The following is a 19,919-nucleotide window of genomic DNA, read 5'->3' as shown; positions in this document are numbered from 1 at the left end:
TAGTTTTCAATAAGAATTGCACTTTAAAACTAAGCAAAACATATCAGTGTTTGAGTAAAATATAACACAGACATAGAATAAAACAAAAAATTAACTAAATCAACTAAATACAAACACAAACATGACAAATTAGAATTATAATATCACAATACATAAATCAAATTTAGTTTTCTGGGGTTTGATGAAGGGAAAGATCTAATAAATATTGATATAGACATGCATTTTAAGACTTTATACTTTTAAGTGAGTCACCAAATATTGAGAGCTCTTACAATTTAGAAATGTATAGTTGTGAATGAAATATTTTGCCAATATCATGAGGTTATTTCAGAGAAATGTGCTTTAAAATGACGCCAAACCTGATTTTAGACGAATTATTATCCAGAAGTTGACGACAAAGTGCATCTCAAAGTAAAACAGAAACATTACTAGAGAAGAAAAGGTAAATTTAAGGTGCCTTTCATGCAGTGCAGGTGTGTGGTGGTCCGTGACGGCGCCCCCTGCTGGACGGACGCCGCCACCGTTTGTTTTTTGCAGTGACATGTGGTCTGAGCTCTGTGGGCCAAATGAAACAAACTCTCCTGGATCAAACAGGCAACAGGAAACTGCACACATGAGACACGCAGTTTAAACACCACCACCACCACCACACGGACCGTGTCTGTGGCTGTGAGTTCGACCCCCCCCCCCCCGGCCCCCCCTCCGTCTCTCAGAGCAGAGGTCTTTTCTCTTCTTCCTCTCTGCAGCAGTCGTGTCCAGACCTGCAGCCAGAGGATCGCACGTAGAGAGGGAGAGGGGAGAGAGAGCATTGCTGGGAATGAAATGCGAGGGAGCATGAGTGTCAGTGATGCCGATCTCCTGTCACCCCCCCTCCTCCCCCCTCCCTCCTCCCCCTCCTCCCCCTCCTCCCTCCATCCTGCTGTCCAAAGCGATGGAGAACAATGACTCCATTCAGCTCTCGAGTTTCAAAGTGGAGAGAAACCACAAAGTGCTTCAGAGTGGGAGGCTGAGGGATGGAGGGATGAAGGAGGAGGGGTGCGGGGTGTTTGCATATATGATAGAAAGGAAAGGAAGGAGGAGGGGAGGGAGGGAGGGAAGGGGGGGCACCAGCCTAAAATGATTTCATGTACTGTGGGTTTGATTACAGGGTCAACAAGTGCAGCTTCTTTTTAAAAATCTTAACCTAGAAAACCGTCTCTGCAGCCAACGCAGAATGAAGGATTTACTTTCCCTTATCAATTATTTTCCTATTTTTTGTTTTTATTTCACCCTTAAAGGGACAACAAGGAGCTTCTCCATCGGCAGAACGAAAAATTCTGCGACAATAAATAAGTCTCATATTAATGTGGATGAATCTACGTTACCCACACTTGTTAATGGCTCCATTTTAGATAAATATATCGTTTTGTCTCTATGGTTATTTTGTTATTATTAGTGGTGGTGGAAATGCTGGTCGAGCCGACCAGCGTTTCTTTACTTTCGGTTTCGCGGCGAGTCATGAGAATAACGCCGCTGAATCACCGTTTATGGTCGGAACTACGACGGTATGTGATCGTCTTCCAACCTCCGACTTTAATTCTTGATGAATGAAAACATGAGTCTGTCTTGCGCCGGTCGAAGAATTTCACGGTGCGCGGAGGCTCATAAATGTAGTGTGAAAACGCTTTGCTTTTCCAAAACTCCTCCTTGTCCCTTTAACAAGGTTATTATAGTTTTCAAATTTTCATTAGTCTTTATTTTTATTTAGTTTTTCAGTTTAGTTTTAGTTTGACTAGTTTTATTTAGTTTAGTCTTAGTTTTAGTTCTTCAGGTTTTAGACCTCTGAAGATGAACTTCCAAATTTGTAGGATTTTTACCTTTTAGTTTAATGAAATTTAATGAAAATACATCTGATACAGGATATAAATCTCAAAATAATGACAACAAAACACAAATATACCATTAAAAACTTCAATAACCCATACATAATGTCACTTAAATACATACAGAATAATCCAATAGAATAATCCAGTTTTAGACATTTCTAAGAAAACTAAAACTAGACTGATGTTATCTGACTCAACTTTAGTTTCAGTCTTAGTTTTAATGAACTATAATAATCCTGACCCATAAAACGTCTGTTCAGAGTGAAAACAGAACAAAAAATATTGCGGTAAAGCATCAAATCGTCACTTTTAAGAAAGAGGAAGCAACAAAATTTTGGGCCTAAAGAATCTAAATAACTTTTTCCAGGTCAAAGGTCAAAGGTCAAAGGTGAAGAAGCAGAACAGCTGAGCACTTTTAGCTTCTTTACGGCCTCATAAAGTCTCTGTCAAACCACCTGAGCTCTATTTTAATTAAACTTCACTGTAGAATCACAGTTGTTGGGCTTTGTTTTCGCGATCAAACGAAGCTTCTTCTTCATCTTCTTCTACTTCTTCGTCTTGACTGTGAAGCCACAGGAGAAGAGGAGCTGGAGGGAGGAGGGGGCGGGGCCGTGGTGGTGGTGGTTTTGGGGTTTCTCCTGTTTTACGAGGCCTCTGCTCGTTAGCAGGACTCAGCTGCTCCTCGTTAAAACCTCAGCGTTTAGAAACCAGAGGAGGGGAGTTCCCCAGGGCGCCGACACGGGTCCCCTCAGGTTTTATTTCATTTCTTACTTATTCTGTTATTGATTGATTTGTAGAGTCGTTTCTTTCTTTCTTTCTTTCTTTCTTTCTTTCTTTCTTTCTTTCTTTCTTTCTTTCTTTCTTTCTTTCTTTCTTTCTTTCTTTCTTTCTTTCTTTCTTTCTTTCTTTCTTTCTTCCACTCCTCCTCCTCCTCCTTCCCTCCTCTTCTTCTTCTGAGCTGCTAAAATAGCTCATTGTTGCCGAGCTGAGACCGACACTGAACCCCATCGCCTGCAGCTATGAGTGTATATGATTGTGCATTCGAGGGCCCAACGCTGGGCATGTCCCAACAGAAACCACCGCCCCCCCCCACTCTCCCCCCACGCTTCACACACTTACACTAAAACCACAGTGAAACCAAAGACAAAGAAAATTCCTGCGTCTCATTTTTGGGTCACAAACATCTTTACTTGATATCTGTGATTGAACGAGCCCCTCACTCCACCACGTCGTCTCGTCTGCGTCGTCCGTCGTGTTGTGTTGTGTTTTATATTCGAGCTTCTATCGTCACATCAGTCGTAGGAAACGTGTCAGAGCGTCTGATGATGGAGTCGACATACAACCAGCGACAAGTTGCGTCCTGCCCAGTTTCTGTTTGGACTGCTGCTGGTTTTATTACTGGAAGTGTCACTTTCCTCTGAGGTGGATGTTTACATTTAGTCTCTGCTGAGAAAAAGATGTCGTCTGTGACAGGAAGTGACATATCTTTACATTTAGAAATAAAAGTCTGTTGAAGTCAGAGGATTTGGTCTGAACTGTGTTTCCCAATCTGCCGTTATGTTACGTTACAATGCTTGAATATTTGGAGTGTGAACTGCAGAGTCTGAGACTATTAATGACACTGTTTATCACTATTAAAGGGATAGTTCAACATTTTGGCAAATTGGCCCATTGCCATAATCCCTATAGTCATAGCAGTAGGTTTGTTACCTTTAATTGTCGGTGCAAGCTATTTTTAGAACGGCGGAGCAGAGCCGTGAGCTGCTCAGAGCTACGCTACGGAGGCTCATGGGATTTCTTGGTTTCCCTCATCAAACTCATCAAATACACAATCCAACAACTCCAAAACGCTTTGGTGGACAAGTTGTGACCTGCACATTCACCACGCTATGAGATAATAACACAACGTTACCAGACAGAGTTGTTTTAGAGGGAAATTCATGCAAAACAGCTGATGCGCGTTCCCGTCGGGGGCAGTTTTTCATCAAGCAGTCTCTGTATTTCCCTCTAAAACAACTCTGTCTGGTAACGTCCTGTTATTATTATTTATTATTTATTATTTTTTGTGTTGTATTTTACTGCATCTGTAAAGCGTCTTTGGGTCACTGAAAAAGCGCTATACAAAATTAATGAATTATTATTATTATTATTATCTCATAGCGTGGTGAATGTGCAGGTCACAACTTGTCCACCAGAGCGTTGTGGAGTTGTTGGATTGTGTATTTGATGAGTTTGATGAGGGAAACCAAGAAATCCCATGAGCCTCCGTAGCGTAGCTCTGAGCAGCTCACGGCTCTGCTCCGCCGTTCTAAAAACAGCTTGCACCGACAATTAAAGGTAACGAACCTACTGCTATGACTATAGGGATTATGGCAATGGGCCAATCTGCCAAAATGTTGAGCTATCCCTTTAAAACAGACACTGGTGTCAATCAGCAGAAGAAGGAGAGGTACAAGGGCATTGTGCTGTTCTCTCTCCGTCTCTTTAACCGGTTGATTTGCGTCTCTTTGAACCAGACTCTGTTGTACTCTGTTGTTTCCACCGGTTCAGATCTCGGCCTCCCTCCATGTTTCTGTTTGTTTACCAAATGTTTTAACATTTTCTAACAGTTTAAAACTATAATACCACCTGGTCGTCCTCACGCACTTCACTCTGGAGGCAGATTTTCCCAGTTTTTAATCACAGTGCTGCCTTTTTCTTTGTGCTTTAATGGTCTGAACCAGCCCATCTGGTTTAGCTGTTCGCTGGCATCTTCCTGGCTTTTATGGCCGAGCTCTCTCACTGGGCATTTTCATGTCTGTTTGATGATATGAAGCAGTTTCTGTGGTTGTTTCATTCATCTGACTCATCCACAGTGTCATGAGAGAGAGACTTTAACATTTTGGGGAAAAGTGCTTATTAAAAGTTAATACGTAAATAAAGGTATTTCTAAAAAAAACAACAAAGAAACAGTCAGATTAGTTGTTTTTCTTTATCAAATAAACATGAAGTAGAAGAATTTTCTTATTATTCTGATCATAAACTGTATTATATTCACTTTACAACTCTCAGATGATACTAAACTTTACATTTCCTAATTTTTCTGCCCTTCAATATTTAAAACAGCTGCAGCTTCACCTCAGATGCTTCCATATGTTTCTGTATTAACCCCCGAGGACATGCACACGCCAACAACTCTTGGTTCACGATGTAACCCCTGAAAGAAGAGGATGGACCAGAACCAGAACCATAATAAAGCTAAAGCAAAGCAATATGAGCGTTTGACTGCATCCGAGCAGAAAACAAAAAGCTCAAACAAACTACGGACTCTTTCTTTAAACATTTTTTTGTTCAGAAAATAGTGCAAAATCTATCTCTGACATATAAAAAGTCTGAAAGTCGTCCATCAGCCTGTCAGTCATCACCTCTAACTGTTGTCCTCCTCTCACATCCACCTGCTTCCTCCCTGAGAGGATATTTTTAGGGCGGTTGTTTTCTGGGCTGTGATAAGAGCAGCTGGAGGAGGAAGAGCAGAGCGACGGTGTTGTAAGACGACAGGAAACACCAGGCAGCTCCACCCTGATAGACGCAGGCAGAGATGTTGCTGCTCTTCCTCTTTCTCCTCCTCTCACTTCTCTCACTTAAAAAAAAAAAAAATTTCAACACATGTACAATGTACATTCAGACGCAATCAGCTGTTGTTGTTTCTCAAATTAGTTCCACTTCCTGTTTTTTTCTTGTTTTGGGTAAAACAAGAAAAACCAACAGGAGAAAGTTGAATAAAAGTCGAATAAATCTCAATGTCACGGTTGAAAATTAAAGGTTTCCTCCTCTGTCTTCTTCTTCTTCTTCCTCTGCAGCCACCATGAAGAAGAGCCAAAATGGCACCAGCTGGACCAGCGAGAGGAGTTTGATGTTCGGGGGAAACGTCTCCAGCGCTCTGACTCCATCTGCCGCCGCCGCCGTCACCGCCGCCAACGCCACCTCCCCCTTCGCCCCACAGGTGACCTCCATCGACGGGGTCAGCTTCTCGGAGGGCGACCTGCTGCTCCAGGTAAAAAAAAACAACCCTTAAAGGTATAGTGCCTAGGAATTCCCCCCATCTAGCGGTGCGGTTGCATATCGGAACGTATTCTTGATGTTGCATTCATGTGAAATGGGGCAGACGTCAGACAGACAACAGACGCTGCATGTAACAGGATAAACAAGCGTCTATGTAAACAAGTGGTCCGCCAGCACGAGGCAATATGTTGTCATGGTGATGTGGTATTGTTTTACCGTCTTCCTCTCGTGGAGTAAAATGACATCCGGTTGGTTTGCCGACGGCCGTCTGCCTGACTGCACCTGAATGCAACACCAGTGCCTCCGTCCTTCCTCACACTACACAGTGGTGACAGTTTTAACAGGCCGAGCCCACAGCTCTGCTGAGTTTCCGTGGTTACCTACGGTCACGATGCCACTCAACGTAAAAAAAAATGGCGATGCAACATGGCCGCCTCGGTTTGGTGCGTCGTCCACTAACAACTCATTCTAAGGTACCAGAAAGCTTTCATTTGTATGCGGCTGTGATTCCACTTCAGTGAAATACGTATTTATGAAAGCAATATTTGATTTTTGCTAATAAAAAGCCAAATAAGTTACATACTGGGGCTTTAAAACCAGGTGATGACATCATGAACAAAGGAACAGGAAGTGAAGCTGTTGTTGTGTTTGTTCTGGTCTGCAGGCCCTCAACGGCTTCGTGTTGGTGGTGACGGCCGAGGGCTACGTCTTCTACACCTCGCCCACCATCCAGGACTTCCTGGGCTTCCACCAGGTGAGAGCACGGCTGACTTCTGATCAAAGTAGTCAAAACACAAAGATATGACATTCATTTTGACATTTTGTGTTCTACTGTCCTTTCTATGACTCTTCTATTCTATTCTAAGACAAAAACTGTTTAGTAAGGTCGATCCAAATAACAAATTTGTGTGGTTAGACGATGCTGAGAAGCTAAAACATCTTTTTCAGTTGAATATTTTTGCATTTTCTTCATTTCTTGAAAAGGCTTGGGCAATGAGACGAAGAGCGATATATAGTTGAGTTATGTGTCACACCTGTGTGGCAGGTTACACCAACAGGAAGGACTGTCTAGCCTTTTTTCTTGTATTTGTCATTAAATGTGTCTTGTAATCCCATACTGTATGGGATGGGCCATTCATTCATTCATTCATATAGAAAATACCAGATTTTAAAAGGCCATATTATTGATGAAGAGGCTTCCACTTCCTTACCTGAAATTTTCTGTCTTCTGATTGGCTGAACCCTACCTGTTGCTACTAGAGCTCCAGAGAGAAGCAGAGAGAGGAGATGGAAAACTCCCACTGAGGTGTTTTTGTGGATCAACCCTTCAAAATAAAACACAGGAAGTGTGAAATACACTGGAGCTAAAACGTTAAAAAACAAACAAACTCTGAGTTGGTGTTTATGTCAGAGAGAAAAAGCTGCATCATGTTGAAATACTTGGGTTTAACGTGCCACTTCTAAAGCTGCTCCATGTGTGCATCGTTTAACGGACCGACACACACACACACACACACACACACAGACAGAAACACGTTTGGCATGTGTATGCGTATGCATGCATGAGAACTGAACTGCTTTGTTGGCTGTGAACTCTTGACTTGTAAACACATCCGTTTGAACCGGGGTTAGAGATGTCTGCAGTGGGAGGAGGAGGGAGGAAAACAAAAAAACAAAACAAAACAACCAAAAAAAAACGTAGCCGGGAGGGGAGTGCACGTGGTAAAAAGCTCTCACACACACACACACACAGAGAGAGAACCGCAGCCTTTTAACGACTCGATGTGAAGTCAGGATGCTGATCAGGGAAGGAAACGTTTTGTTGTGGAGGCGGCGGCGGTGGCTGTTGAAGCCCACGATGCCCCAGCTGCTCCCACTGTTTATTACCATTATAAACTTTATCTATAGCAGCTCCACGGACAGTCACAGAGCAGAGGAAGAAGAGATGAAGAGCAGACCAGACCAGATAAGAGAGCAAATCAATTGGAGCAAAGAAAGCTAAAACAGGGAAATAGCTACAACCCAACGCACCGACACTGGAGGGACTGTTCACTCTAAATGCATTTGGAGAAATGTGAGAGTTGGTGGTCAAAATGGATCAGATATATAAGATCACGGAGACCTGAACTGCTTTAAGTAGCTCTATTACATGGCTTGAAGTACCAGTCTATTATTAACCTTGATTATTAACCTTTAAAGGGATAGTTAAACATTTTGGCAAATTAGCCCATAGTTGTTTTAGAGGGAAATACAGAGACTGCTTGATGAAAAACTGTCCCTGAAGGCAACGCGGCATCAGCGGTTTTGCATGAATTTCCCTCTAAAACAACTCTGTCTGGTAACGTTGTGTTATTATCTCATAGCGTGGTGAATGTGCAGGTCACAACTTGTCCACCAGAGCGTTGTGGAGTTGTTGGATTGTGTATTTGATGAGTTTGATGAGGGAAACCAAGAAATCCCATGAGCCTCCGTAGTGTAGCTCTGAGCAGCTCACGGCTCTGCTCCGGCATTCTAAAAACAGCTTGCACTGACAATTAAAGGTAACGAACCTACTGTTAAGACTATAGGGACTATGGCAATGGGCCAATTTGCCAAAAATGTTGAACTATCCCTTTAACACAATTGTCCAAATACATGTTTTTGTTTAGCTCTGTACTGTATGTGTGTAATGGTACTGAAATGACCTTCTATGTTTCTCCCTGATAGGGAAGATTGAGATGATGCCGATTGGTTTGTTGACTCGGTTTATTTTTAGAGTTGAAATGTGAAAGTAACTTGGAAGCAGCAAAGAAATAAAATAAATAAAAGTTGAACTTGACAGATCCTGAGTGGAGGCTTGTTTTGAGCTCCCTCTGTGACAAAGGAGGGTGTTGTGTGGAGAGGTGTGGCGCAGCACAACGGCCCCTCTGTGTTTTCCAGCCTCCAGTCAGCGGCGGTGTTCATCCACTGGAGCATTGTTCGCGCCGCATGTGTGTTTGCACTTGCATCATCGCTCTTGAACGCAGCTCGCCAGGACAAACACTTGGTCTGGGACGGAGCTGGAGCTGGAGCTGGAGCTGGAGCTGGAGCTGGAGCGGGGCCAGGCCTCAGCTCCCTGTGCCAACACACACACAGGCTCTGCACAGCCGTTATTTAATATTTGTTATGATCCTGTTCTCGCGGCGACAGACTCACAGAGAAAAGATGTAACATCAGAGTGTTTGTGTGTGTGTTTGCAGTCGGACGTCGTCCATCAGAGTGTGTTCGAGCTGATCCACACGGACGACCGCGCTCTGTTCAGACGGCAGCTTCACTTCGCCCTCAAGCCCGACACCACGCTGCCTGACGGCACGGCGCAGAGCCCCAGTAAGTCCACACCAGTCCTGCGTCGCTTTTTATTTTATTTTATTTTATTTGAAAGGGACAATACTCATTAATGACAAGAATAAGACAAGAATATTTGCCTCATTTCTAGTCAAAACTACAGTAATCTCTTTTCACTTCAAATAAGACTCATCACCTAAAAAATTAACTTGTTTTTAGATCATTTTCACTTGTTTCAAACAAATTTTCACTTGAAATAAATAGAAAAATCTGCCAGTGAAAGCAAGTTTTTTGTGCTTGTAATAAGAAAGAAAAACTTGCTCCACTATCAGATTTTTAAGTTCAAGTTTCAAGCGAAAATATCCCTGAAAAAGTGAAAAAGTGTCTAAAAACAAGCTACTTTTAATGTGATGAGTCTTATTTCAAGTATAATGAGATTTGTTTTGACTAGAAATTACATTTTGACTAGAAATAAGACAAATATTCTTGGTAAGATTTTGAGTTTTTGCAGTGTCGGAGTTAGCAAGCCTACCAATTTACATCCGCAGGCAGGTAATAGACAAACAGACAGAGGAATAAGAGGTAGAGTTAAGAATAAATAAAAAATACACAAAGAGTTAAACAGTGATTCACATCATATAAACATTCATACGTAGACATTAAGTGCAGTAATGTCAACAGTTCTATAAAGTTTTTCAAGTGCAAGTGCAGGTTTAAATAGATAAAGTGCATGAAGAAATGGATGGATCCAAAGGTGTTGATGGGAGCGTTTGCTTGACCACAGGTGAGCAGAGCTCTGCAGACATCAGCAGCGGCGTGATGACCTACGACCCTCAGACCGTCCCTCCAGAGAACTCCTCCTTCCTGGAGAGAAACTTCTGCTGTCGCTTCCGCTGCCTCCTCGACAACTCCTCCGGCTTCCTGGTAACAAACCAAACACTCAGACCACTCCTTCCTCCTTCTAGACCATCTGAAGGAGCCAGAGCTCTAACTAACTCCGTGACTGTGCGTTCGTTCGTTGGTTGGTTTTCCTCAGGCGCTGAACTTCCGCGGACGCCTCAAGTTCCTCCACGGTCAGAGCCGCGTGTCGGACGACGGGACGCTGGTTCCCCCTCAGCTGGCTCTGTTCGCCATCGCCACGCCGCTGCAGCCGCCGTCCATCCTGGAGATCCGCACCAAGACGCTGCTGTTCCAGACCAAACACAAGCTGGACTTCACGCCCATGGGCATCGACACCAGGTACACACACACACACACACACACACTTATGATTGACTTGTTTAAGGGTGAATTCCAGTTCCTATCTTAACCCTTAACCTTAGTAGCCCCTTAAAACCAAGTGTTAAGGGATATTTTGTGATCTAGAAATGGGACGCCCCTTTAGTTTAATCATGAGCCACAAACACAGCTATCATCGACAGCTCCATCAGGTCCATGTTTTTGTAGTTGTTGTGGACTATCTGTCAGTTATTAGTTTGGTTATTAGTTTTTTTTTGTAGCCTATAAGTTAGTTGAGTTAGTTCTAAGTTGATATTCAAACAAATAATGTGTATAAACACCACAACCAGGGACACATTCAGCTGAAAGTCTCCACATACCACGGCTTATTGAAAGGTAAACAGCAGCTGGAACTATGGTTAGATAAACGCTCAGACATTTAACATAGTAGGCTGTATCTTGATAAAACAACTTAACAACTACATTATTATTAGAAAAATGAGCATTTAGTAACTAAACCACAGCAACATGGCGTCTGCACCGGCCGGCTGTTGACTAAAGATGGTAAAATAAAAAATGTTAGAATGTTATTATATGCAACAATGAGGTAAATAATCCATAAAATGAGCCTAAACTAAGATAATACAATGGTTTTCTTAATATTTTTATGTCTATTAACAAAAAAAACACTGCATTCTGGGTAGCCCTTGCTCCCAAGGGGCGTGTCAGAGAATCTCAGTATTGAGGGAGTGTGCATATAAGGGTTAAGATTGAGGGTTATGTGTATACATGAATGTGTAGGATGATGTATAGATGTATGTGTGTTTTATTACTTATTTTTATTTTTATTTATCAAGTTAATAATTTAATTAATTAATTAATTTGATCAATTTCTACTCTTTATTTATTCTTATTTTAATTCCCCCCTCCTTCTCTCCCCTTTTAATTCATCTATTCATTTTATTATTTATTTACTTATTTTTTATTTATTCTATCACACATTTTCAAGGTCATATGTCAGGAAATGTTTTGTAAAATGTTAAAATAAAAAGTTCTAAAAAAAAAAAAAGATTGAGGGTTAAGATAGGAAGTGGACTCAGAGGTGTGACATGAGGTGTGTTTGCTCCACAGAGGTAAACTGGTCCTGGGCTACACGGAGACCGAGCTGTGCATGAAGGGTTCAGGCTACAGCTTCATCCACGCCGCCGACATGATGTACTGCGCCGACAACCACCTACGAAGTCAGTAACCGTGGAAACAAGAGTACGATGCTACTAACCCTCTTCTGCAGAGTTACGGATGTGTCTGATTCAATGTCTGTGTCGTCCCTCTCCAGTGATGAAGACCGGAGACAGCGGCTTCACCGTCTTCAGGTTGCTCACCAAGTCCAGGATGTGGATCTGGGTCCAGGCCATCGCCCGGGTGGTCTTCAAAGCGGGGAAACCGGACTTCGTCGTGGCCCGGCAGAGAGTTCTGACGTAAGTGAAGACACTAGAACTAGAAATAGACAATAAAACAATCAGTTTATCATCATTTGATTGAATTTTATCCTTAAATTAAAGGGATAGTTCAACATTTTGGCAAATTGACCCATTTGCCATAATCCCTATAGTCTTAGCAGTGGGGTTGTTACCTTTAATTGTCGGTGTAAACTATTTTTAGAACGGCGGGGCAGAGCTACACTACGCATCAGCGGTTTTGCATGAATTTCCCTCTAAAACAACTCTGTCTGGTAACGTTGTGTTATCTCATAGCGTGGTGAATGTGCAGGTCACAACTTGTCCACCAGAGCGTTGTGGAGTTGTTGGATTGTGTATTTGATGAGTTTGATGAGAGAAACCAAGAAATCCCATGAGCCTCCGTAGCGTAGCTCTGAGCAGCTCACGGCTCTGCTCCGCCGTTCTAAAAAAAGCTTGCACCGACAATTAAAGGTAACGAACCTACTGCTATGACTATAGGGATTATGGCAATGGGCCAATTTGACAAAATGTTGAACTATCCCTTTAAATTAACTTTAAGTTGAGTGAATGAACCTGAGCAGTGATGGTAATGATGATAGAAACTAGTTACGTGGACTAATCTTCATTGTTATTCGGGAACCAACAGATAATTTGATACACGAGTATTGAAGTTACCAAATTATTTTATGCTGAAACTAATAATTATTTTCATTCCTTTACATTTTTATTGATAATTGAATTAAAGTTTAGAGAGACGCCAAAATAAATGACTGAAAAATGACTAAATTGTCTTTTTTTAATCAGCTGATTGATGAATGAACTTATTATCTAACGGCTTCTTTCTCAGAAATGAAGAAGGAGAGGAGCAGCTCCGGCTCCGACGCCTCCAGCTGCCGTTCAACTTCGCCGACGGCGAGGCCATGCTGTACGACGTCACGCCGGCCGTGGAGATCCCCGACCCGTGCTCGGCGCCCAAGCAGAGGAAGGTGGAGGAGTACGACATCGACCCTGACTCCATCCTGGGCTGCATGCTGAGGCAGGACCAGTCCATCTACTGTGAACACAACGACGCCAACGTGCTCAGCTCGCTCAACGACGCCGCCTTCGACGACAGCCACGCCACCGTCAGCGTCCCCGGAGACGTCTGGCAGCACGCCGCCTCGCCCGGCAAGCAGCCGGCGCCGGGGCTGGTGAAGTCTGAGGCGCTGATGCAGGACGTGCTGGAGACGCTGCAGCAGATCCTGGGGGACAACAGCCTGGTGGAGACGGTGGACGTGGGGCCGGAGGAGCTGAAGAGCTGGGAGAGCACGCTGCTCAGGATGAGCTCCGGCAGCGGAGAGATGAGCGACGACCTCAACGACATCCTCAGCAACGACATCCTGTCCTACGTGGAGGAGCAGCTGCAGAAGGAGGACGGCCTCAAGCTGCCGGCCGGGCTGGACGTGGACGACATCCCATCATGCCTCACCGTCGACCTGCAGAACCACGGCCCCGAGCGCTGGCCGCTGGAGCCGCAGCTCCTGGCCAACGGGCTGCCCACCTTAAAGCTGACCCACATGGACCTGCCCGCTCCCGGTCTCCTTGACGACGTGGCCGCCGCGGGGAGCTTCGACCCCTCCCTGGTGGACTCCTGCGCTCAGACGCAGAACAAGCTGAGGAGCCTGCAGGTAGGGCTGGGCCATATGACCATGTTAGATGCTGAAGGATTAGAGCGTGTAGACCATCTGCCATTGATCTGCCATTGTATATGGAATTGCTTCGGCTTTTCCCCAAATGACAAAGCGCAAACAAAGGTCCTTTGCAAAGTTTAACCACAGTTACTTTAGTTTGCATTTTTATTTGAGCCTTTTCAATAAGCTATGTAGTGTTTTGATACAGTATACTTAAAGGGATAGTTCACCCAAAATTCAAATTTCACTCATTATCTACTCACCCTCATGTCGACTGAGAGCTGTGAGAATTTTCAGAGTCCTCTGTGCCTTCTCTGAGTTACGGGGGGTCCGTGCAGCAGTATTTGTCCATGTAATGGTTGTCAATGGATACCAACTTTCTTTGTCCAAAAAGACACACCAAAAAACATCCAAATACCTCCATGCTGCTCGTCTGTAATGTCCCTCTTGTATTGAAGCCCCAACATGAGAAATTGTTCTGAGCAGTGAACCGAGACAATGGGAGCTTCCGCTACAAACAAGCTTAAAACATAGACTTATTTAATTTTTTTCGGAACAATTTCTCATGTCTGGGCTTCAATACAAGAGGGACATTACAGACGAGCACTATGGAGGTATTTGGATGTTTTTTGGTGTGTCTTTTTGGACGAAGAAAGTTGGTATCCATTGACAACCATTATATGGACAAATTCTGCTGCGTGGACCCCCCCGTAACTCAGAGAAGGAATGGAGGACTCTGAAAATTCTCACAGCTCTTAGTCGACATGAGGGTGAGTAGATAATGAGTGAAATTTGAATTTTGGGTGAACTATCCCTTTAAATCCTCTTAAAATGACTGTGTTGAATAAAACAAACAGTAATGTCTTCATTGATATTTTACTTTCATGTTTATTGAAAGCTACCTTTTATGTTGCAAGAGTGCACTTCATCAGAGTGTTGTTGTTGTTTACCTTTTACTATGTTTACGTTGTTTGCACATGTTGGCAAAACTGCAACTATTAGATTAACATTAGTTCAGGAAGGATCTTTGGCCTAAACTGTCTGGTTTTCTTTTTTCGATTTAACATTGTGATAAATTGAAATTGTGATTTTATTTTTGATATGAAATTGTATCCATATCGCCCCCCCCCCCCCACCTGCAGGTCACGGGCCCGATGCAGAACCAGACCGCCGACAGGAAGTCCAACCCTCTGTTCAGTTTCCAGGGCAACCAGTGGAGCGGCTCCGCCCCCAGCGCCAACCACGTGGACGGCGGCTTCGTGCAGTCGTACCCCCGGAGTATTTCAAAGGAGCCGGGCTTCGCCGCCGCAGACCCCACCTCGTCCAGCTGCCTCCAGGGACACTTTGCACTTCAGACTCAGAGCGGCGAGGCTCCGATGGGGGCGTGGCCTCAGCAGCAGCTGCACCAGCCAATCGGCACCTGCCTCAACCAAATGCCAGGATTTCAGGGTAGCCTCCCCCCGCAGCCCGCCGCCAACGGCCGGCCCGTGTTCAGGACTGCAGAGACCCCCGGCGTCCCCTTCCCCATCCTGCAGGACACGCAGCCGCCGGCTCAGGCGCCGTCCAGCAGCTGCATGTTCAGGAACGGCCCCCCCTCGGTGCCGCTGAACGGCGTCCACCTCAGCCAGCGCATCAACGCAGCCGGTCCCAACCAGATCTCCTCCAAGCCCTCCTGCCTCTACCAGGGTCTCCCCGGGGGAGGGGGAGGAGGGGGAGGGGCCGTACCGGGGATGGCGTCCATACCGACCCCCAACGAGGTGATGCTGTCCTACCAGATGACGGCCGGTCTGAACCAGAACCAGCTGCTGGTGCCGCAGCAGCAGCAGTATCTCAACTTCAGTGAACAGACGCAGGTAAAAACAACAACACTTCCTTCTGTTTGCTGTGGCGGCCATGTTGTTTTCAGGCTGTTTGTCCTTCTCCCACTCAGTACGTTGACATGACAGTTGGAAAAACCAAATTATGGCCTTAAAGGGACAACGAGGAGTTTTGGAAAAGCGAAGCGTTTTCACACTACATTTATGAGCCTCCGCACCGTGAAATTCTTTGACCGGCGCAAGACAGACTCATGTTTTCATTCATCAAGAATTAAAGTCAGAGGTTCAAAGACGATCACATACCGTCGTAGTTCCGACCATAAACGGAGATTCGGCTGCGTTATTCTCATGACTCGCCACGAAACCGAAAGTAAGGAAACGCTGGTCAGCTCGCCCAGCATTTCCACCACCACTAATAATAACAAAATAACCATAGAGACAGAACGATATATTTATCGAAATTGGGCCCATTAACAAGTGTGGGTAGCGTAGATTCATCCACATTAACGTGAGACTTTATTATAACCAAATAGAAACTCCTCGTTGTCCCTTTAAAGGGCATTTCCAGTCGTAATCAATGTTTACCTCAGATATGATCAGTTCATTTCATACCATCCATACTCCCACCTGCAGTGTGTGGACGTTTATATTTGTTTTTGTTCAAGAATCTATCGTTTTATGACTGCCCTACGAATGCCCTTTAATCTGACTGTAACTGGACAACTGAAGTGCATGTAAATGCGTTAGTCCAACTACCGTAATACTGGATTTCTCAAAATCCGACGAAGACACCCAGATAATGTGATTGGAAATCGATTTTCTTCTGCATGTATAAACGCTTTAATCGGAGTTAAACTGGGCAATGCATGTGTGCAGACTTCACAACAGTTAAGACAGTTAAAAAATCGTTGTCAGTGCCGATTGAGTGCATTTCACACAGTGCAACCAGAATAACCAAATAAATAAATAAATAATTTTAAAAGGAAGCCCATGGACCGACCTGACCCAAGTTATTTGGACAGGCAAAACCCTTTTTTCAGAGAACTCTTAAGTTTTCTCTAATTTATTTCCATTTTTTTTACTCAGTGACAGTAAAGTCCACCAGAAAGGGTTCATATATCACGTATCACCACCTATGTTGAGGAGGACACCGGCAGTTATTCTATTTTCCCCTGTTGCATGTAAACTACTTAACACTGACTGGGCCATTGTGGCAAGTTATTTCCTGGCTTCCTCCACAGAAACGATGAGGAGAATAAATGTCAGAGTTGAGTCTTTTTGTGTGGTGAGACGTTCTAACTTGTGGATGTGTTCATGTTCCACAGATCAACAGCCATCCAGTCGTCGGGAACGGAGGTTTCCCGTTCCCCTCGCTGCCCGATGGGACCGTATACTTCTCAGAGAACAAATAGGACCGGGCTGCCTTGGACTGTGGACTCAAAACAGCAGCTTTTTAGAGAAAAACAAAACAAAAGACTCCTGTCTCTAAACGTGAAAGAGGAGCAGACTGAAGAACAGAGATGAGCTCCTATTTGAAACAGCTTCATGTGATTGGTGTCGGACGGCGGGAAGAAAGAAAGAAAGAAAGTCAGATTGTGATGTGGAGTTTGTTTGGATATCAAAGACTGAGAAACTACACCGGTGGTTTTATTTTTTGGGCACCAGATTCGACCAATGGAGAGGGACGTTAAAACAACCAATTAGTCCTTCATCACTGACGTTGCCTCAACAAAATGTCCTGTTTGTTTTATTTCTCTTCTCTCATTGGCAGCTGCAGCTCTAAATCTCTGTCTCTACAATCTGAGGAGACATTATTATGGTCTCTAGTTTGAGCTGTGGGTGGCGAGTGCCCAAACGGAGAGGAGAGGAAGCAAACATGGACGTTGGTTGTGAGGATGATCCAGTGACACCTGAACATGAACAGGACTTAAACTCAGAGCTGAGGGACAGATGGCTGCTTTGTGTCCTCCGCCGTCCGTCTCACACCTGATCCACAGACGCCTGTTTCCACTTGGAGCTCTCAGAAGGATGAAATATATCGACTTTGACGTTTTGCTGGTGTTTTTTTTTTTTTTTTGGCCTTTTGAAATTTGCGTCTTGATTCAGTTCATTTCAACTGCTCACTGTCCCGCTGAGGGAGATTTGCTTTGTAGACAGGGTTTATATATTTATATATATGTATATATGTATGTACGTGCATATATACATATATATAGAAAAAGAAACGCACAATGGAATCACAGTCATCCTACTAATGGACAATGTTTTGCTTTAAACATGAGATGATTCAGTGAAAACAGCTGCTTGTTAGTGCATCTCTTATATATTTTAAAAAGCAGTCCGAGCTTCGTCACTGAGCCAGTTTTCTTCTTCTTCTTCTTCTCCTCTTTATTTGTCTTTTCTTTAATGTTTCTTTTCTTGTTGTTTTCCTGTTGTAGAGGAAAAAAAACATTTACAGACAGTGCCTTAAACTGACAGACCTGTTTGAAACTTTAAAGGGACAGTCTGTTGTCATTTTCTAAACATTTCCATCAGGAATATCAGCAACGAGGCGAAGTGGAAATCATATTTGATGTATATAAAAACCAAAGCTGAACTCTTAACCCTTGCCTTAACGCCACCAAGCCAGTTTCTAAAGATTTATTGCACTATTCCTTTAAAGTGTTGCCAAAGCGTCGTGAAGAGAAAGTCATTTGTCTTGCAGGACACTAACAGCTTTATTACAAGAGATTCCTGAAGCAGGTTGTTCATGATGGAATGAGCACAATGTTGTTCATAGATAATGACTTATAAATTCATTATCACGGCTTATTTGTAGAAGCCACAATTTAAAAACTATTATATATTTTAGGTAAGATTAAAAAATAAATAAATAAATAAATAGACGTACTCACTGCCTTACCCAGGATCTAAACTTCACACTAAGCCTGAAAATGTGTCATCAGTCTGATGCTGATTGTACTGATTTATTTTAAATCATATCTTCCACAACAAATTTCCGTCCTCTTCCTCTTTCCTCTCTCTGTCTCTTGGTTAATTTATCTGTGCTCCTGTTGGAGCCGCAGCGAAACGCAGAAGTAAAACAGTTATAGGCAGCTATTGTATATTTTAAATGAGGAAAAAAAATGGAAAAAAAGTCTTCACTTTACAAGTAAAAAAAACAACATAAAAATAAAAAGGGTGGAAACTTAAAGTGCCTTTAAATGAGCTCTTCTTGATTGTCTGTTGATCTTAAATTCAGCACTTAGATTGAAAAGAAAGTTGCACCCAGTCGCTTCATCCAGTTCTGAGCCGTAAAATCTGCTTTATTTCTTAGGCTAGTTTTTTCATTTTTAGCACTTCTGAACTTTTTTTTAAACGACACTTCTTTTTAAAGAAACCATTTGCAGCAGATTGCAGAAGCTGCAAACAACAAAAGCAGTGATGACAAACTTGAATACTTGACTTCAATACCAAAAACTAGTCAGCGAAGCCATCTGTGATGCTTTTATTCTCCAGGATACCAAAGGGATGAGTCAGAATGCAGATCCACTGGTGGAAAATCCCAGTTTTTTGTGGCTAATTTTTATAATTTTTCATGGTTGTGTGGAGATTTTCCACTCAGAAATGGAAACACAAAGAATGATTTCTTCATAAGACACCAAAAACCAGACCAGAATGATTGTTGCTGTGCTTCGACGTGGAGAAGCTACAACTTTAATGCGTTCATGTTAATTAACAGTTGAGATAATTCAACCCAAATGTAATTATTTCGGGGTTATATTATCATTACACAGTATTTTCAGCCCTCAAACGATCAACTATTAAGTCATTTAACCTTTTTATTCCAGCTGATAAATACCCAATGAATTGTTTCAATCAAATTTAAAGCATCTAATATGAAAAAGTCAAACTCTCTCTTGTTCCAGGTTGAATAATTTTAATGAACTGAATATCGTTAAACATTCTAAGATGATAGATTTGACAGTGTTACTAATCAAAAACCATAAATTAGATCAAAAATCATCACAGAACAGGCTGAATATTTAATACTCAGTACAAAATGAAGCATAATATTAAAGGTGTGTGTTATTCTCTCCTAGCGCACCTTAACGTCTCCTCTCTCTAAATCTGGAGTACTTTCAGAGCCTTTTTCTCACAAAGTATTCTGCATTAAGAAATATAAATGTATCTTGCTTGCTTCTGATTTTGAATAAAATAAAGCCATTTTACTTACAATATTTTTTTCAAACCCAAGCCCCCCAAATGCAGTATCTTTGTGTACATGTATATAAATATATTTGTCTTCTTTATTTTTCAAAAAAAAAAAAGTATTGTCATATATTGTGTATTTTAATATCATATTGGCTTAACCTGTCTCACTCTTATAATTTTTTTGTACATTGTCTGCACAGCATATACATTATGTAAACTCTTGTTATGTTTTTTTTTGTAATCAACATATTATATCTTGTGGATTTGCCTTCAATATTTTGCTTCTAACAGTGTATTGAGTGTTTGAGACAATATGTTCATGCTCACCATATTAAAGGTGGTCAGAGCTTA

The 19,919-nt window shown here is 42.8% G+C and overlaps 1 protein-coding gene across 1 annotated transcript in view; it reads left to right on the top strand.

Annotated features, from left to right (window-relative positions):
• The window catches only part of ahr2 (aryl hydrocarbon receptor 2), a 61,390-nt gene extending 41,473 nt beyond the window's left edge, over window positions 1-19,917 (top strand). Inside the window, exons 3-12 of the mRNA XM_085795099.1 lie at window positions 5,705-5,898; window positions 6,571-6,660; window positions 9,125-9,251; window positions 9,994-10,133; window positions 10,246-10,448; window positions 11,559-11,668; window positions 11,764-11,905; window positions 12,735-13,554; window positions 14,700-15,410; window positions 16,700-19,917. Coding sequence (XP_085651225.1) covers window positions 5,705-5,898; window positions 6,571-6,660; window positions 9,125-9,251; window positions 9,994-10,133; window positions 10,246-10,448; window positions 11,559-11,668; window positions 11,764-11,905; window positions 12,735-13,554; window positions 14,700-15,410; window positions 16,700-16,786 — 2,624 coding nt within the window. The 3' untranslated portion in view covers window positions 16,787-19,917. The remainder of the gene's footprint in view (window positions 1-5,704; window positions 5,899-6,570; window positions 6,661-9,124; window positions 9,252-9,993; window positions 10,134-10,245; window positions 10,449-11,558; window positions 11,669-11,763; window positions 11,906-12,734; window positions 13,555-14,699; window positions 15,411-16,699) is intronic.
• The last annotated feature ends 2 nt before the right edge of the window (window positions 19,918-19,919 follow it).

Source organism: Trachurus japonicus, chromosome 2 (assembly GCF_045865225.1).
Source record: "Trachurus japonicus isolate A0001 chromosome 2, Traja_1.0".
NCBI lineage: Eukaryota > Metazoa > Chordata > Actinopteri > Carangiformes > Carangidae > Trachurus > Trachurus japonicus.
The sequence above is the reverse complement of the archived record's forward strand: the minus strand, read 5'-3'. Positions and strand labels throughout refer to the sequence as shown.